Source organism: Dreissena polymorpha, chromosome 12 (assembly GCF_020536995.1).
Source record: "Dreissena polymorpha isolate Duluth1 chromosome 12, UMN_Dpol_1.0, whole genome shotgun sequence".
NCBI classification, from domain to species: Eukaryota; Metazoa; Mollusca; class Bivalvia; order Myida; family Dreissenidae; genus Dreissena; species Dreissena polymorpha.
Genome location: NC_068366.1, coordinates 5694025 through 5710308, shown reverse-complemented (window position 1 = coordinate 5710308; position 16284 = coordinate 5694025). Strand labels below are relative to the sequence as shown.

The 16284-nt window shown below is 35.5% G+C and overlaps 2 protein-coding genes and 1 long non-coding RNA gene across 23 annotated transcripts in view; 2 read left to right on the top strand and 1 right to left on the bottom strand.

The window, feature by feature from the left end:
* Window positions 1-16284, top strand: part of LOC127852864 (uncharacterized) — a 78176-nt gene that overhangs the window by 53226 nt on the left and 8666 nt on the right. For 2 of the 21 annotated variants that reach the window (XR_008036313.1, XR_008036311.1), the window contains exons 1-4: window positions 13561-13738; window positions 14264-14330; window positions 14618-14791; window positions 15129-15195. The exons of 7 other annotated variants lie outside the window; for them this stretch is intronic. The gene's annotated coding sequence lies outside the window, so the exon portion shown is untranslated. 12 more of the 21 variants (XR_008036305.1, XR_008036302.1, XR_008036304.1 and 9 more) reach the window with 9 other exon arrangements.
* On the top strand, window positions 111-1026 carry LOC127852867 (uncharacterized). Its single transcript, XR_008036319.1, has 2 exons — window positions 111-588; window positions 879-1026. It is a non-coding gene; the product is annotated as an uncharacterized LOC127852867 (long non-coding RNA).
* On the bottom strand, window positions 4315-7913 carry LOC127852859 (uncharacterized). The gene is made up of 5 exons (XM_052386870.1): window positions 7619-7913; window positions 7018-7135; window positions 6212-6348; window positions 5445-5687; window positions 4315-4852 (listed from the first exon to the last, which is right to left on the bottom strand). Exons 1-5 carry the CDS (start codon window positions 7625-7627, stop codon window positions 4583-4585), a joined length of 777 nt encoding a protein of 258 aa, XP_052242830.1. The 5' UTR covers window positions 7628-7913; the 3' UTR covers window positions 4315-4582.

The window sequence follows — 16284 nt, the reverse complement described above, 5'->3', positions numbered from 1 at the left end:
CACTTGGCCCCAGAATCCCCTCCATCTACCTCAGCAATTGTTCAGGCCAAACAGACCAGGTTCAAGAGAAAATGAAATTGAACTGAAAAAAGAAGTACTTGGTACAATAATTGTTTTAACAGAGCAACAATAATGTTGATATTAGATGTATTGTTTATGATAAATTCTCAATAACATTGATGTCACATGCATTGTCTTTCTGATTTACATGGAGTATGATGTGAGTGAAAAAGTGTATATTTAATAGATTTAAGCACCACCTTTTTATGCCTTCAGATCGAATGATCGGGGTATAATGTTTTTGGCCTGTCTTTCTGTCTGCCATCATGGTATGTGTGTGTCTGTCTGTTATTGTACGTGTGTGTCTGTCATTGTATGTGTGTGTCTGTCCCAAATTTTTATGCCCCCCTTCGAAGAAGAGGGGGTATATTGCTTTGCTCATGTCGGTCGGTCGGTCCGTCCACCAGGTGGTTGTCAGACGATAACTCAAGAACGCTTGGGCCTAGGATCATGAAACTTCATAGGTACATTGATCATGACTCGCAGATGACCCCTATTGATTTTGAGGTCACTAGGTCAAAGGTCAAGGTCACGGTGACCCAAAATAGTAAAATGGTTTCCAGATGATAACTCAAGAACGCTTAGGCCTAGGATCATGAAACTTGATAGGTAGATTGATCATGACTCGCAGAGGACCCCTATTGATTTTGAGGTCACTAGGTCAAAGGTCAAGGTCACGGTGACCCAAAATAGTAAAATGGTTTCCAGATGATAACTCAAGAACGCTTAGGCCTAGGATCATGAAACTTGATAGGTAGATTGATCATGACTCGCAGAGGACCCCTATTGATTTTCAGGTCACTAGGTCAAAGGTCAAGGTCACAGTGACCCGAAATAGTAAAATGGTTTCCGGATGATAACTCAAGAACGCTTAGGCCTAGGATCATGAAACTTGATAGGTAGATTGATCAGGACTCACAGGACCCCTATTGATTTTCAGGTCACTAGGTCAAAGGTCAAGGTCACGGTGACAAAAAACATATTCACACAATGGCTCTCACTACAACGGAGAGCCCATATGGGGGGCATGCATGTTTTACAAACAGCCCTTGTTAAACTTTGCCATAACTTTTGCAATATTGATGATAGCAACTTGATATTTGGCATGCGTGTCTATCTCATATAGCTGCATATTTCGAGTGGTGAAAGGTCAAGGTCATCCTGCAAGGTCAAAGATCAATGTAGAATATATGGGTGGGGGCATTGTGTTTCACAAACACAGCTCTTGTTGAAATATATAATATTCTCAAGTTTGAAATTTCATTCTTGTTGTTAAAAATCTATTTATCTGAAATCATAAAAAATATTTAGACTTACTTGGATTGCTTGTTCAGGGGAACTTGATTAGGCAGGTATCCATCAATGATTTTTACATGGTTATGGCCATTTTTTAACTTGGACTTTTCATTGTGAACGTTTAAGCCAAGGTCCCTGTCTAGGCAACTTTAAAGTTCTTTGGTTCACATTATGTTATCCACACAAGGGAACACATTTGTCAAGGCTAGGTAACCCTACAATTAATGGTCGCTACTTTTTTTATCTAACACTGGGAAAAGTGAAAGACGCTGGGAGTAGACGGCTGTTTTAAAGTTGGTGGCAACCTTAATTAATTGTTGCTGTAAGGAGTCCCTATTAGTAAGATCGATTTGATGAAATGGTGTCAAATGATGATGTACCTTCAGTGCATTTTTGTGTTTGAGTTAAGGGGTTTCAAGACCAGAGGATAAATTATTTTGTGAATAAGGTTCATTGCGAAAGGCATATGGTATTGGAAGAAGCCAGGGCCAGTCATATCAAACATCCTACAACATTGGCACCATGCGATGCAATTTTTAAAGTGCCATAAATATGTAACCGTCACATTTATAATTACTTTTGTTGCACATTTTCAAATTAGCTGTCAAATATCCTTTATATTTGAAACAAACAGATCAAAATAACTTATATTTTAATATTTCAAAATTCAATCGTAAGTTAACCTTGTAGTACTGTCTTTGATTAGACAGACCCCCAGATTAGCAATAGCTCGGGTGAGTTGTGAATGATATTCATTGGTGTAATGATTTAATATGTTATTAAATATTTCTGCTTGTAATTGACATGATATACAGTAATTATTTTGTTCTAAAAACAACTCCTATTTTATCATTTATGTTAGCCTTTATTGTTGTTGCTTGCTGACTGAATACAGAATTAATTGCAATGTATATTTTGCAACCATTGTCTTTTGGTTTCTGTGGAAATGTGTTTATTTTTTTTTACATAATTTCATTCAAAATATAAGTAAAAATACCGAAGTTCAAACATAGTTACATAGACCATGGATATCACTTAACATTTTGAACACATGAGCCAAACTTTTTGTAAAGATTATAAAATATTTGTTCTAAAAACATTTGAGCGCATCACAAATTTTAGGGGCAAAGGCTACTCAGCTCGAGGTAATATTTATATCCTTGTAGTAGACATTATAAAAAAATAACATACATGTTACCTTTGTTGTAATTTTTTCAAACATGCTCTTAGCATTGAATCTTAGTATGCAGCGTTCCAAACAAAACTAGATAAAATTACTTTAATAAGTCAGAAGCAATTGCAAAGCAGTTTGATACTTGAATTTTCTGTCTTAAGTTACTGAAATTGCATGTTATTTGTAATGACTGTGCATATATACTTATGTAGTGGTTAACATGTTGATATTCTTACTGCCAATAAAAATAAACAAACTTATTTATATGCTGTTTTTTCATTTAATGCATATAAAATACTCTATAACAAATATCATATACATGCATCATATGTGTTGCGTTTTGAGAAAACTGGACAAAATGCCTGTGTGTAAAGTGTTGTCCCATATTAGCCTGTGCAGTCCGCACAGGCTAATCGTGGAAGACACTTTAACCCTAAACAAGATTTTTGGTAAGAAAGGACTTCCTTTAAACGAAAAATACCATAAAAGCGGAGTGTTTTTCCAGATTAGCCTATGCCGACTGCACAGGCTAATATGGGACGATACCTTACGCACATGCATTATGCCCAGTTTTCTCAGAATGCGACGCATATATAAATTGTTCTATGCAGAAATGTTTATCAATTACATAAAAGTTAACACAGTTTGAACAAACTGCAAACAATACAACATACGTGGACTTATTCACACAGAAAATAGTGTAACTAATTAAATTACAAACAAGTAAAATGGATATACGAAATAAACAAGGAATGTTTGTGAAACATGTCTTCCCCCTAAAATGTCCATACAGCTGTTATATGTTATGTGTTATAAAATTGAAAGGCTAAAATATGACTTTGACCTCTGAACAGAACTAGTTACATGCAACTTCCATACCAAAGTTGAGATTTATCACTAAGACACACACTTAGACACAATACATATATATATTGAAATTAAAATATGACTTTCACCTTTGGTGCATCAATACAAATGGATACTTTTGTCTTGTCATAAACAAAAATTATACAAAATGTGAAGACGGAAAGTCAAACAGAACTTTGCAATATCACTCATACAAGGGTGTCATATATCATGTCGATAAACACCGTTATACACATTAACAATACAATTTTTCTTGACCTTGAAGGTATCAACGCCAAAATCAATATGGGTCTTATTGATGAATGCAACACCTATACAAATTATGAAGTGGGACAACAGAACTAATGACCACACTTGGACAAGGCTGTCACAGAAAGTTATTTCAATGAACCTGTGACCTTAACGTATGAGGTATCAATGCCAATATCAGTGTCTTGTTCCAGCGGTATAAAACAACTACACCAAATTCAATAATTAAGTTGCAATAAGAAATTTGGTTTACAACAAAAGAGACTGACCGACGTGAAAGCTTAATGGACCAATTTATTACATAGTTTGCAAGTTTACAATCTTACCAGAGACAGTAAGTCAACTTAAATAAACATAAAATAAAAATACTTTGACTCAGTGCGGGAACCGAATTTTGAAGGCCTTTGCAAACAGTTTAGATACAGATGATATGACACAGAACGTGGCGTCTCATCAGGATCCAAACTGTTTGCTATGCTGATAGTATTCTTTAAAAAAATCAATGAAAATGCTAATTTTAGAAATTCAGCAGACCACATTTTAGCAGACGACAAATTTCCCAGGATGTAAAGGGTTAACTTTAAAACATTGGGAGACACATTTACAACACAGAAAATTTGTATTAATTTTATAATTAACCAAAAATCACTATTATTAATACTTTATTATATTGTTTTATTCAAAATGATAATGTTTCATAAATAAAAAGTTGATGATTTGTTGTTTTGCAATACATGACAGGGCTTTTTTTTTTTATTTGGGAAAGGGCATGGCCTTCAATTTTGGGGAAATTTTTTTCAACAAAAATGAAAAAGGGGAACACATTTCCCAAAGTAAGCATATTATTTGGGGTAAAACGCAGAAGGAAAACAAGCCCTGCATGACCATAATTCAAGCTGATGCCTTTCAAAGCTGTAGGGTTAATGTCACACCTTTTCAAACAAGACGGGCAGGAACAAAACCCACATAAATTTGGAAGGGGTTAGGGTACTTGTCTCTGATCGCCCAAACACAGCATGCTGGAATAACTCTTCTGTTGCCTACTCCAAGCCTTCCATGTGCCCACAGTATATATTGTCTGTAGGCAGCATGTCTGTTGGCCTTGTGCGGGTCCTCTTCATCAGCATCATCCAGCAGAAGGATGTCCCTTCGCTGCAGTCTCGCCAGTCTCAGTACTGCAGGGTCCAGCACAAGAACTGTGAAGTCCTAAATTAACAACTTGACAATTAATTTCAAAATCATTATTGTCTCATGATTTGTAAACATACACACATGCAAGTGTTATTGGTAATTTGTAGCCATTTTAGCTCATTATTTTTTGAGAAAAAAAATTATGAGCTATTGTCATCACCTGAGCGTTGGCGTCCGGTTAAGTTTTGTGTTTAGGTCCACTTTTATCATATAGAATCAAAGCTTTTGCATTCAACACTGGCTGGCATTTTGACAGAATTATGTGCCCTTTTTATACAAAGAAAATTAAACATTTTGTTAAGTTTTGATTTTGGTCCACTTTACTCATAAAGTATCATAGCTATTGCTTTCAGACTTGCAACACTCGCTAACTATCATAAGCGGACTGTACATGACAAGTTTCATAACTCTGGTTGGCATTTGGACGGAATTATTGCCCTTTTTCAACTTAGTAACTTTGAATATTTGGTTAATTCTAAAGTATCAAGGCGATTGCTTTCAAACTTCATATACTTTCATACTATCATGATCGATCTGTACCTGGCAAGTTGACATAGAGGTCATGTTCTTTTATCATTAAAACCTTTAGATAACATTTGTCACTTACAGGCAGTAGAGAAAAGCAGTGTCTTGGCTCCCTTTCGCAGCATATTCGCTCTGCCTGGGTTGGCATTTCCCTGCATTTTCCACACACACACCAGTCTGGTGACTCAGCACCCTCAGGTGGATGGTATCCACCTTCACCCCTGGCTACTGGCTTATGAAAGTCCAATATAAGACCAGGGTTCTCATCTAGGACCCCCAATATTATTTCCTCAAGCTGTTCTCTTGGCATGGTCTTCATGTCTTCCTAAAGAAAAGAAAAGAAACTGTTAGAAAATAAACAATAATGTTATAAATAGTAATTAAAATTGGAATATCATTTTTAAAACTAGAAATGCGTTCATTGAACACGGATGCCTTGCTGACTGCCATTGGTAGCAGAAATAGACACTTTCCTGATACGCTCCAGACAAAATCCTAGTGCCAGTATTAAAACTTTAAAATGGCACTTACTCAAAGAATACAATGTAGTTATATTATGTTTTTCTTGCACGAAACTTCTCTTTAATAAATTCGTTTATCTTATGATGTGAAAAGTTAATGTAATTTTTCAAGTTATGCTTCAGGCAAACTAAAAGTATACAAATTTGCAAAAGGCGATAGGTAAAAATCTATAAGAGGTATAGTATGTTTCCTTTGCATTGCACTTCTTCTCAGTGATATTTTTCAGTCTAAAAAGTTCATAGACACTATAATTCACAGTTTTTTAGGTTATGCTTATCACAAAACTTGAAGATCAACTGCACATATTATGTGCTAGTTAATACTTACTCGAAATCTGTCTTTCCTTGTTTGAATGACAGAAAGGGCAACTTCATCCCTATTTGGATCAGCTTCCCGAACAGATTTTTTGCCTTTTCGGGAAGCCGGACCTTTGCCCTTTCCTCTGCCCCTTCCTCTGCCACGAGCTGAAACATTTTGTTATATTTAAAAAAAAAATGGATGAACATATTTCTTGATTTTGTGGTGTTTTCTTTTTCGTACCATTTGACATACGACTATGTATGTCCTATGTATTTAAAAATACCTTAAATTTTCTTTGAATTTAAGTTTTCACCTACAAAAAAAACTAAGTTGTATATTAATTATTTTTTTTACAAATGATGCATGTAGCAATTATAATTCACTGCTTTTGAATAAAGTTTGAAAAAGTCAAAAGGCATGTGTACAAAATATTTTGTTCACGAATTTCCTTATATGGTGAAAACCAGAAGTCGAAATTACCTGCCATTGCCAAATATAAGGGGTCCAAATGAAAATTCTTAGGGTCAAAACACTAAAGTAATTTTAAATGTGTTCTTTTCTGAATGTTTAATATTTTGTTATAGCTTATTTGTCATATTCATGGTTAAAAAATTTCAAAAAAGCATTATTTGTAGCAACAAAGATCATTTCTTGTCATTTTGGAAGTAAAATGATGTAAAGCTATTTTTTTGCAGGATTAAAAACGGAAAAAAACTGCAGTTTACTTGCATCAAAACGCAGGTTTCTGCTTCAGTTGAAATCCCTATTATTGTCCATAAAATTGACAAAAAGGGACCACCGCCAAGTTTTTTTAAGCAGCTTCCTATATATACCTGGTCGAATTGGGCTCTCTGTGGCACTTGTGCTTGGGGATGCTCTTCTTTGGGAGGCTCTCCTTTTTCCTAGACGCACAGGACTGTCAAAAATGCTGTTTGAGCTTGATGATGACGTCTAAAGTGAATATAGAAAGATAACACATTTTAATAACATTTGAATCAGGTGACCAAACTTTGTGGCACTTGTATTTGTAGAATGCATGCTTCGTCTGACAGCTTTTCTAGTTGTACATGTACATACTTTTTCAAAACAGATATTTAAATGCACCAAATTCATGAAACCATATTTATTAATTACCAACTTGCTCTACTTTACGGGTATATAAACGATTTATACAACCGCTAAATTAGACGATGCCTATGAAGAAGCATTTTTCTAGACATAAGAACAGGGTTTTTTTAATTCAATGTCCGAAAATATATGGACACCGACGTGGAATTGACAGTTGCAATAAGTTTCTTTAAAATTAGTTTGTCTGCAAAGTCGTAATTACAATCAAGGCAAATGTTAAGTCAAGAAAATGAAACATAAACTAAAGCAAGTATGCGTGATGCAATTTCATGTAAAACAAAATATTGTAACACAAAAATATCTTACCGAACTCATGTTGGCTTTCTTTGTTTACGAGGAAATTGTGTTGTTTGCCATACGTCATCAATATATGCGTACTTCACGAAAGAAGCCGAGGAAAAGCGGAGATCGCGAAAATGTACGGAAATTGCAAAAATGTAAACATTTCTTCAAATTGTGAAATGGATATATCTTCCATAACTCTTGACAACGTTGCACCTAAGCTGTGATATTATCATTTTTTATGCAAGAGTAACTGAAATGCGTTAAAAAATAGACCAGTTTTTATGCATAATAATTGGATTTGCCACCTTATACGAGACTTTAATATTTGAGATCGTCAACAAGTTGGACTACATTTGCATTTAAATGTTCATAAGGTATCATTTTGAACAGTTTGTTTACACCAATTGTTGACAGTAAAAAGGTGTGATGAAGATCAAAGATCTATCAATAAACAAAGATAAGCGTTACTGGGTTTCACGCCCGGCGACAAGATTTCATTCATCTTATCGTGTAAATCTTATCAACACATGCGCAGACATGTGGTGTCACAGACTCAACAGTTAACATAATTAATCCACATTGGGGACGTGGTCTCCCTTGAAGAGATGTGTATTCAAAATGTTTATTGTCTTGCTAATTTTATTTATCAGAAAAAAACGAAAGCAAAATCAATATTTTGTTTGCTGTTTTATAGTTTAAGCTCAAATTTACACTTTATTTGGAAAATTTAGTAAAGAAATATATCAGTTTAGGAAATAAAGAGAACATCGCCAAAAGAGTCTAATATAAATAAGTTTATTTTCGGCCATAGTTTTTATATTACCGTTATAACTCTATGTTTTCGGACACTTAAATATAATTAATTGAAAACTTATGTCACATGCGCTTTTTCGTAAGACCACAAAGTCCTGGCGTAGTTTGTAAATATAATTGAACCGTATAAAACAGGCCACAGTGTCCGATTACTTATAAACTACACATATCCTTTTAAGTTAATAAAAGTAATTTAATTAGCATTTTTGAACAAACTAATGATAAGCAAAACAAAGAAGCAGAAAAACATTCAAAACGTTCACAACGTTCAAAGCGAGCCACGTTATGATGATAATACGGATATAGTGATTGCTAAATAACTCAAATGCATCAATAATCAAAGCGCTGAAGGCACTGAAGTGTTCGCTATTGCATAATCTTAGACGCAACTCAGTTTTCATAATTAAGTTATAGCTTTTTATTTTGCAAGTTTGAAATGAACACAACCCAATCAAATTTATAAAGAGTAAGTCTTAAAGCACAGGTCGAGATGTGTGTGCACTGTTTATCATTATATTTATGTTATAGAGATAACTTAGACAAAATAACAACAATATGTTTCTTTTTTTCGCAATTGGTTGCTGCACTGGCAACCATCTTCAGAATTTCGGTTGCCTTGCTAAAGAATAACAAGCCTAGACTCATGTACATGTTGTGTTATGTGTATCTAATAATTTATTTATTTTCTTTGAATTATTGAGCAACAATTTTGCCTAGATGGCATACTTTTAATGCATCACTTCTTGTTGTGAGCCGGAATTGAATCATTTCCTAAGCCTAATTGATCCACAGTCGCCAATTTGTATTCTATGTTTAATTGGATTGAGTTGTTCAAGCTTTGAAAAAGCTAGTTGCCCTGCTTTTTAGCCCAAATGTAACCAACTTTTGAAATTGAGTTTCCTGGGCTTAAATTTACTGGCCCCAGGCTAACAGGCAACCACTAAAACTGTAAGTTATTCATGATGTAAGATCTGACAGTGTATTGAACTCATTTAATTTGCAAGTCTGAAGACATTAAAGGGACCTTTTCACATTTTGGTAAATTGACAAAATTAAACGATTTAATAATTTGAAGAGTTCTGTTATTGTCGTTATATTTTTTCATACTACGAGGATTGCTTATATTAAGTATAAAATACATCCCTCATTGATAATTAATAATTTGAAGAGTTCTGTTATTGTCGTTATATTTTTTCATACTACGAGGATTGCTTATATTAAGTATAAAATACATCCCTCATTGTATGAGCACGGATGGGCGAAGTGTCATATGCCGGTAAAATCTCCCCCGACGACGTCCATTTCCGCATCTCGGTCGACGCCGGTAAAATCTCCACCGACGACGCCCATCTCCGCATCGCCGACTCAGCCAATCGATGATTGCATGGAAAAGTTGTCAGTGCAATATAAAAAAAATTCAAGTCAAATGTGACATACAAAACAAATGACGTTTACTTAGGTCTACCGGACATATTACTACATTTATTTTTAGTATGTTTTTCTTCAGATCTCTCGATGACAAAATCAATGGGCGCCAACCATCTAGACCGATCCCTGCACCGAGGCAGTCTAAGCCGATCCCTGCGCCGAGGCAGTCTAAGCCGATTCCTGCGCCGAGGCAGTCTAAGCCGATCCCTGCGCCGAGGCAAAAAGAACCTACTCTAGCAAAGAAGGTGCCGACAACTTTCGAGGTGTTGCAGAAGGCAACGAAGATATGCAAGGACTTGCTTGTCGACGATGTCGGATACACATAGACATTGAAGGTACAGTAACAATGCGGAACGCTTCTGGTTATGCTTCCTTTCGAAGGATGCTTTGTATTTGGACATTAAAATTGGGACTAACGACATACTATTATTGCTTTTACTCTTCGCTATATATCTCGGCTTAAGGTAGTCCACCCATAATGCGCAATTTTGAAATAGATCAAGACATCAGTAGCCAGCTTAATAACCATCGATATTTACGGGTAGACTACTTTAATGTAGATACAAACACACAAAATGTTGCAGAAAGTTTTATACAACAACAACAACATTTATAAGCTCTTAAGCATAAAATTGCTTTTTAGTCAATTATAATAATATATGATATTATACACGTGTAAAGACATGGATCATAATAATTATGAAAATAAGGTAATAATTATGAAAACTATGCATAACAGTTCGCATTTTATATGTATTTTGAAAGATAAATGATTTCTTTTTCATTTTGTGTTCTCATTAACATATCAAACTTATTTAATGTTGGTCATGCTTGATAATGACTTTTAATATGTTTTTCTTATATCTTTGTATAATGGACATATTAATAAGAAATAGCATTTACTTTCTACGACATTTAGATAAATACGTATACGTAATTGTGCAAAGATTTTTTTTAAATCATTTCTTTATTTATCTTTATTTATCCTAACTTTTTATACTGTTGCAGAGAATTGGAGAGTGGCAGTGCTCTGTCAGAAACAAAACGGTGTACTGCAAGGCTACTGTGAAGAAGCCTGAAGGTGTATTCGTCTTTGGGGGTGTATCTCATGGTCACGAAAGCGAACAGGGAGTGGCGACGGCAAAGCGTATAGTTGCCAAGGTAAATAAAACTGTACTGTATGATCTAGGAGTGTCATCGGCATCAATGTTCAACAATGCATTTTAAGTGTGTATAATTTCTTGTTGAAAAGGGTCGACTCTTAATTTTGATTTCAGGCCAAGAGCGAAGCTGTAAAAAATGTCTTTTGCTCTTGCGGCAGTATAGCTGAAGATGTTTTGTTCAGCTTGGGAGATGCTAACCTACCGCCAACCAGCAGAACCAAACTGCACAATCTGACGCGGCTCGTGTCCCGAGCAAGAAGTCAACAGCGACCAAAGGAGCCATATCGAAACGATGTCCAAAAGGGGGCATTCTTACTTCTTATAATGTATGTCATGCTATTCTTGTTTAACACTTAACGATTTTGTACAAAAAGCTTATCATTTACTTTACAGTTGGCCACTAACTTCCGTCCAGAGGGTTTCCTTAAAGCAGACTTAACCGAGGACGGGCAAAGAATGCTCGTCTTTGGCAAGAACGAGGCCATCAACTATATGGCCGATGTTCCAACATGGTACGTCGATGGAACATTTAAGGTAAGTTTTTCTTAATATCATTTTTCTTTAAAATGCTGTTTTTGATGACCATCAAACAATTGACATAATCCTATATGTAATTTCACTATTTTATGTTAATTGAGAAAAAGAAAAGTGGCGTGTATTGAAATTATAAATATGATATCAGCAAGAAGACTGAAAGTGTACTTTATTAATCACGACAGACTTAACATCTGCATGATTTTCACACTGGTAACTATATTTTTGCCCGGTTGAAACAAATCACTGACGAAATAAGAATCGCACTGGCATTTTTTTCAATTGAATATTCACTTAGAACAAATTTTTGTCTTTGGGCACAAGCAGACAATTACCAATAGAAAAACATGATTTACGATATTCTTGTTCTGTACTTTAAGATTGTCAAGGACCCGTTTGCCCAGCTATTTACGATACATGCCTTCCTGTGCAGCGCTGACGAAACCAGTGTCAAGCAGGTCCCTCTGGTGTTCGTCCTAATGACGAGGAGAATGACCAAAGACTATGCCCTGGTAAGTTGGGTATCGTATCGCCCAGATCGTTTGGCGAAAAAATCTCAAGGTTGCTTAATATTAAAATTTCACATTTTAGTCAAGTTTTGTAAATTGCCACATTAACTCATTCAGCCCTGGTGACGAATATTCCAAACATTGTGTTTACCCATCAATGTATCATATTTGAAATTCCTTCTGATCACTCTTGCAGGCATTCAAGACAATTCTCAACCTGATGACAAAAACTCCGGCAGTAACAACACTGGTTGCGGACTTCGAGAAAGCAATCTGGTCCGGTTTCCGGCAAGCTATGCCGACAGTGGCAATAAGAAGCTGCAACTTTCACATGGGACAGGCTGTTTGGAATAAAGCCCGAAGTCTCGGTTTACAGGTATAAACTTTTTAAAAGGAAAATACTTAAAGCCATGACATTTGTACAGAGGAATCCATTATTCATATTTTAATCACATTCCAATACCGTACTCTCAACCATTAAATACTCAAACATAGAGTGAGAAGTCCAATACTTGAACTGGTATTACCGGTATGCAGTTTGCTGGAAGTAAAAGTAGGGACACTGATTTTAAAAGACCCCTCTCGTAGGATTTTAATAGGCTATTGAATAGTCCGTTGATTTTTTGTTTTAGTCTGACTACAATAGGAAGCCTCACGGAGAAATCCACAAGATCGTCCGCGAGCTGATGTCGCTGCCATTCGTGCCGGTGGAGGAAATAGAGCCGGTCCTCCACTCATGTTTCGGCAGTTTGACTGATGAGCGGCTTCTGCAGCTGCGGAAATACATTTTCGATCAGTGGGTGAACTCCACGACGTTCCAACCCGTCACGTGGAACGGGTTCCGACGCGACACGCGCACGAACAATGACTGTGAAGGGTGGCATCGTCGCATGAACTCGCATGCCCGAGAGACGACCCCACCCTTCTACGAGCTGATTCCCTTCTTGAATGCCGACGCCAACAAGTTTACCCTCACGCGGGTCATGGTGGCGGAGGGTTCGATGTACCGCCGGGAGAAATTAAAGTTTAAACAAAAGAACGAGTGGTACCTCCGGCTCTGGGACTTGTATAACGAGGGTGAGATGTCGACAGCAGAACTGCTGTCCGACGTTTCCTCCACAGTGGGACCAATTCAGTGACTTCAAATAGTCGTTGTTCGTGCGCGGATTTCGACCAGTAAATAAATGACCAATGAAGATCGGTGCAACAAGTTCGATGACTTGCACGTGTAATATCCAGTCTTAGTAAATATATGTATGTATTATATCATCTTATGTTTTCATTTTTTTTAAATATGTGACGTCGTCAGCGAAAATCAGTCTTGTGTACGCTGATGTTTATGTCGGGAAATCGCGAGATAAAAATCTTGTACGAAAATGCGCTGGATATTTCGTCTTTTTCAAACAATTTCTCGGCTCATAATTTATGACATGCTTTGAAAATGTCCACATTATAGCATGAATATGTCCTTTAAACACTGGCACAATTGGTGGTTTGTAATCCGCTTAATTAATTCAAATTATTCCCCTTGAAAGACACTGTTTCGTTTGAGCAGTTTACAGGTAGCGCAACCTGTCTCGTAGTGTTCGTTTTCAATGGCTATTAAACGCTGGAAATCAAAATGACATCTTGTACTAATGGATGTCTTGAATCGAAGAAGGTTCGAAAATGATATTTTCACATGCTTAAAATAGGTAAGTGTGTATTTTGGCTTTGTGATAAATTTTCGCGACTCGCAAGTTTGACCCGGAAGTAAACTGTACGATAGCAACTGAATTGTTTACATGAAATGGTGAAAGATTTAAATTTGACTTTAAAATATCATGTCTCAATTTATTAACACCAACACTATTCCATGTGAAATTTCACAAGACCAGGACACTTCGTTTTTAAATTTAAATGATTTATCGAATGTAAATGAACTTTATATTCAAACTTCTCACCCCGCTACTCAAGATTTGTTTGATGTGGTAGATGATTATGAAAATGACCTTGAGTCAAACCATGATGAGTCTGATATTGATATTGATGTAGAAGCTGTCTAAAAAACATCAGATACTGTGTTTATTGAAAAGTCTGAACTTCATGTGTCAGAAGCTGATAAACAAAACAAATTTAAGGTTGACTTTTTAATATGTTTAAACACAAATTTAATTAATAATTATTATAATAAAAAAAGTGTTATGTAGATAAATAACCAATAATTTGATATTCTACAGGTTGGAAAGTTATTTTTCAAGACCCCGATGAAGTGTGAGGTGTATGGAATCAGCTGTGAAGGATCTGGTATTTGAATTAATTTAATATCATTGCTACCCACAAACTGAATCAGGCTAAATGTAATCAACTACCAATTGATTATTTACTTTTTATTGTTGTGTGTGTGTGCGTGTTTGTGTGCGTGTGTGGTCTGGAGGATATCATTCTCGTCTAATATCAATCTTTTATGATCAGACAATAACCATGCATTATCTAAATGTTTCAAACCACCTATTAATTAATTGGAAAAAACAAACTATTTGGGTATCTCTAGTAAGTTATTACAGTTTATTTATTAGTCTTCTGTTTCACAGGAAAGCAGGTGTTTTACCTCGCAGACGAAGGCCAGTCACATGGTAAAGGTGCAAATGCTGTGGTCAGCCAGGTTCACTACTACCTCAACACATACGGTCTTGGCGAACAGCATGCTCACTTTCAGTGTGACAACTGTTGCGGCTAAAATAAAAACAACATAGTCATTGTAACAGGTCTATAAAATTAGTGTTTTGTAACCAATTTCTTGTATGTAAGGTGGTGTATCGGTTGTGACTAGTTATACACGCAGAAGTTCCGGTTTATAATACTTGGTTTTACGTTTTGAGATTGAAGGTTCAAATATCAATTGGAATCTTGCATGTTTTATAACATCTTTGTGCCAGGTATGGTCATCTTTGTTTAAAGGTATCTGTCCCTGTGTATTTCCTGCATTGATGGCCCAACTCGCTTCTATTTTCTTCTTTCCTTTTTGATAAAACTCTTGGGCTGTCAATAACTTTTACATTGGTTGTTGCACATCACTTTCACCTTGAAATATTAATATTACAGCAGTCACAGTGCTAACCCTCCCCCAAGGCTGAGAGAGACCAGGTCGAGAGTAGCTTATACTCCTTAAGTAAGATGTGCAGTTTGTCAAAGTAACGATGTATAAACACTATTGTTATTGTCACTGTGTTGTTTTCAGGATACCTATGTTTTAAGATAATTAATGTTATCTTAATATGCCATTTGTATGTTAATATGTTGATTGGAACCACCACACAGCATACCGTTATGTTTTAAAGATGAATATGAGTTTGATGTGTATGTATGGTTACCACGGTAACCATCTATAATTTGTAACCTTATTATTAAATAAGCGTATTGATAATTTGAATATTTTCAGGACGGTCAGTTACAGATCATTTTTAACGCTCGTATATTTATTATAAATCCACTCAATAAACTTGTAACTGTCAGTGCCTTTGTTGGGATTCTGCCCACATTTTGGAGCTGCCAGTGTTACATCATCTGATACCTTCTGTGGAGAGTTCTTGTAGGTAATAACAAGCCCTTAGATATTGTGTTTCTGATAGCTCTTTTTAATGTTGAGAAACTAATTTAGCTAAACCTGTTGTTAAAAATATTTGTTTGCAGTAATGCAATTGCAAAAGGGTAAAGCATGTTGATATGTAGTAAATATGTTTAAAAAAATTACTCTGGTATCAATCCCAAAAGGAAAATTCTCTTAAAATAATATATTGAAATGAGTCAACATTTTTAAGTCAGTCAATTACTACAAAATACATATTCTAAATTGTAGCCTGACCTTTTTTAATAATTATTTTTTAACATTTCAGGTTTACACAAAATCATCACACTAAGCTTTATGTTGCTAAGACATACAAAGTTAACACCAGACTGGCACTTTGGCATCTGGAAGTCAAAGAAGAGGTAAATTCCTTATCACAGTATGGTGAATTTGACCTGCATGATCCTTCTTGATAAACCTTGTTTGCATTTCCATAGGTCTATCCAGTTGTATAGTTCTGCCATGTAATATAATATAAAAATAATAAAACATAAATCAATTAAAAATAGTGTGTAGGTACTTTATGTCTTGTAACAGGAAAATAAATATTCATTTTAATAGTTTCAGCTGTTTTATTGGTATGAAATTCTTGATATGGCAAACAAAATCCCATGCAAAATCATCCTTTAAACT

Coding starts and splice junctions, on each gene's coding strand:
- LOC127852859 (XM_052386870.1), bottom strand. Junction 5,688..6,211: donor CAAGGAAAGACAGATTTCGA/GTAAGTATTAAC, acceptor TCTTTTCTTTAG/GAAGACATGAAGACCATGCC. Junction 4,853..5,444: donor ACTGCTTTTCTCTACTGCCT/GTAAGTGACAAA, acceptor TTGTTAATTTAG/GACTTCACAGTTCTTGTGCT.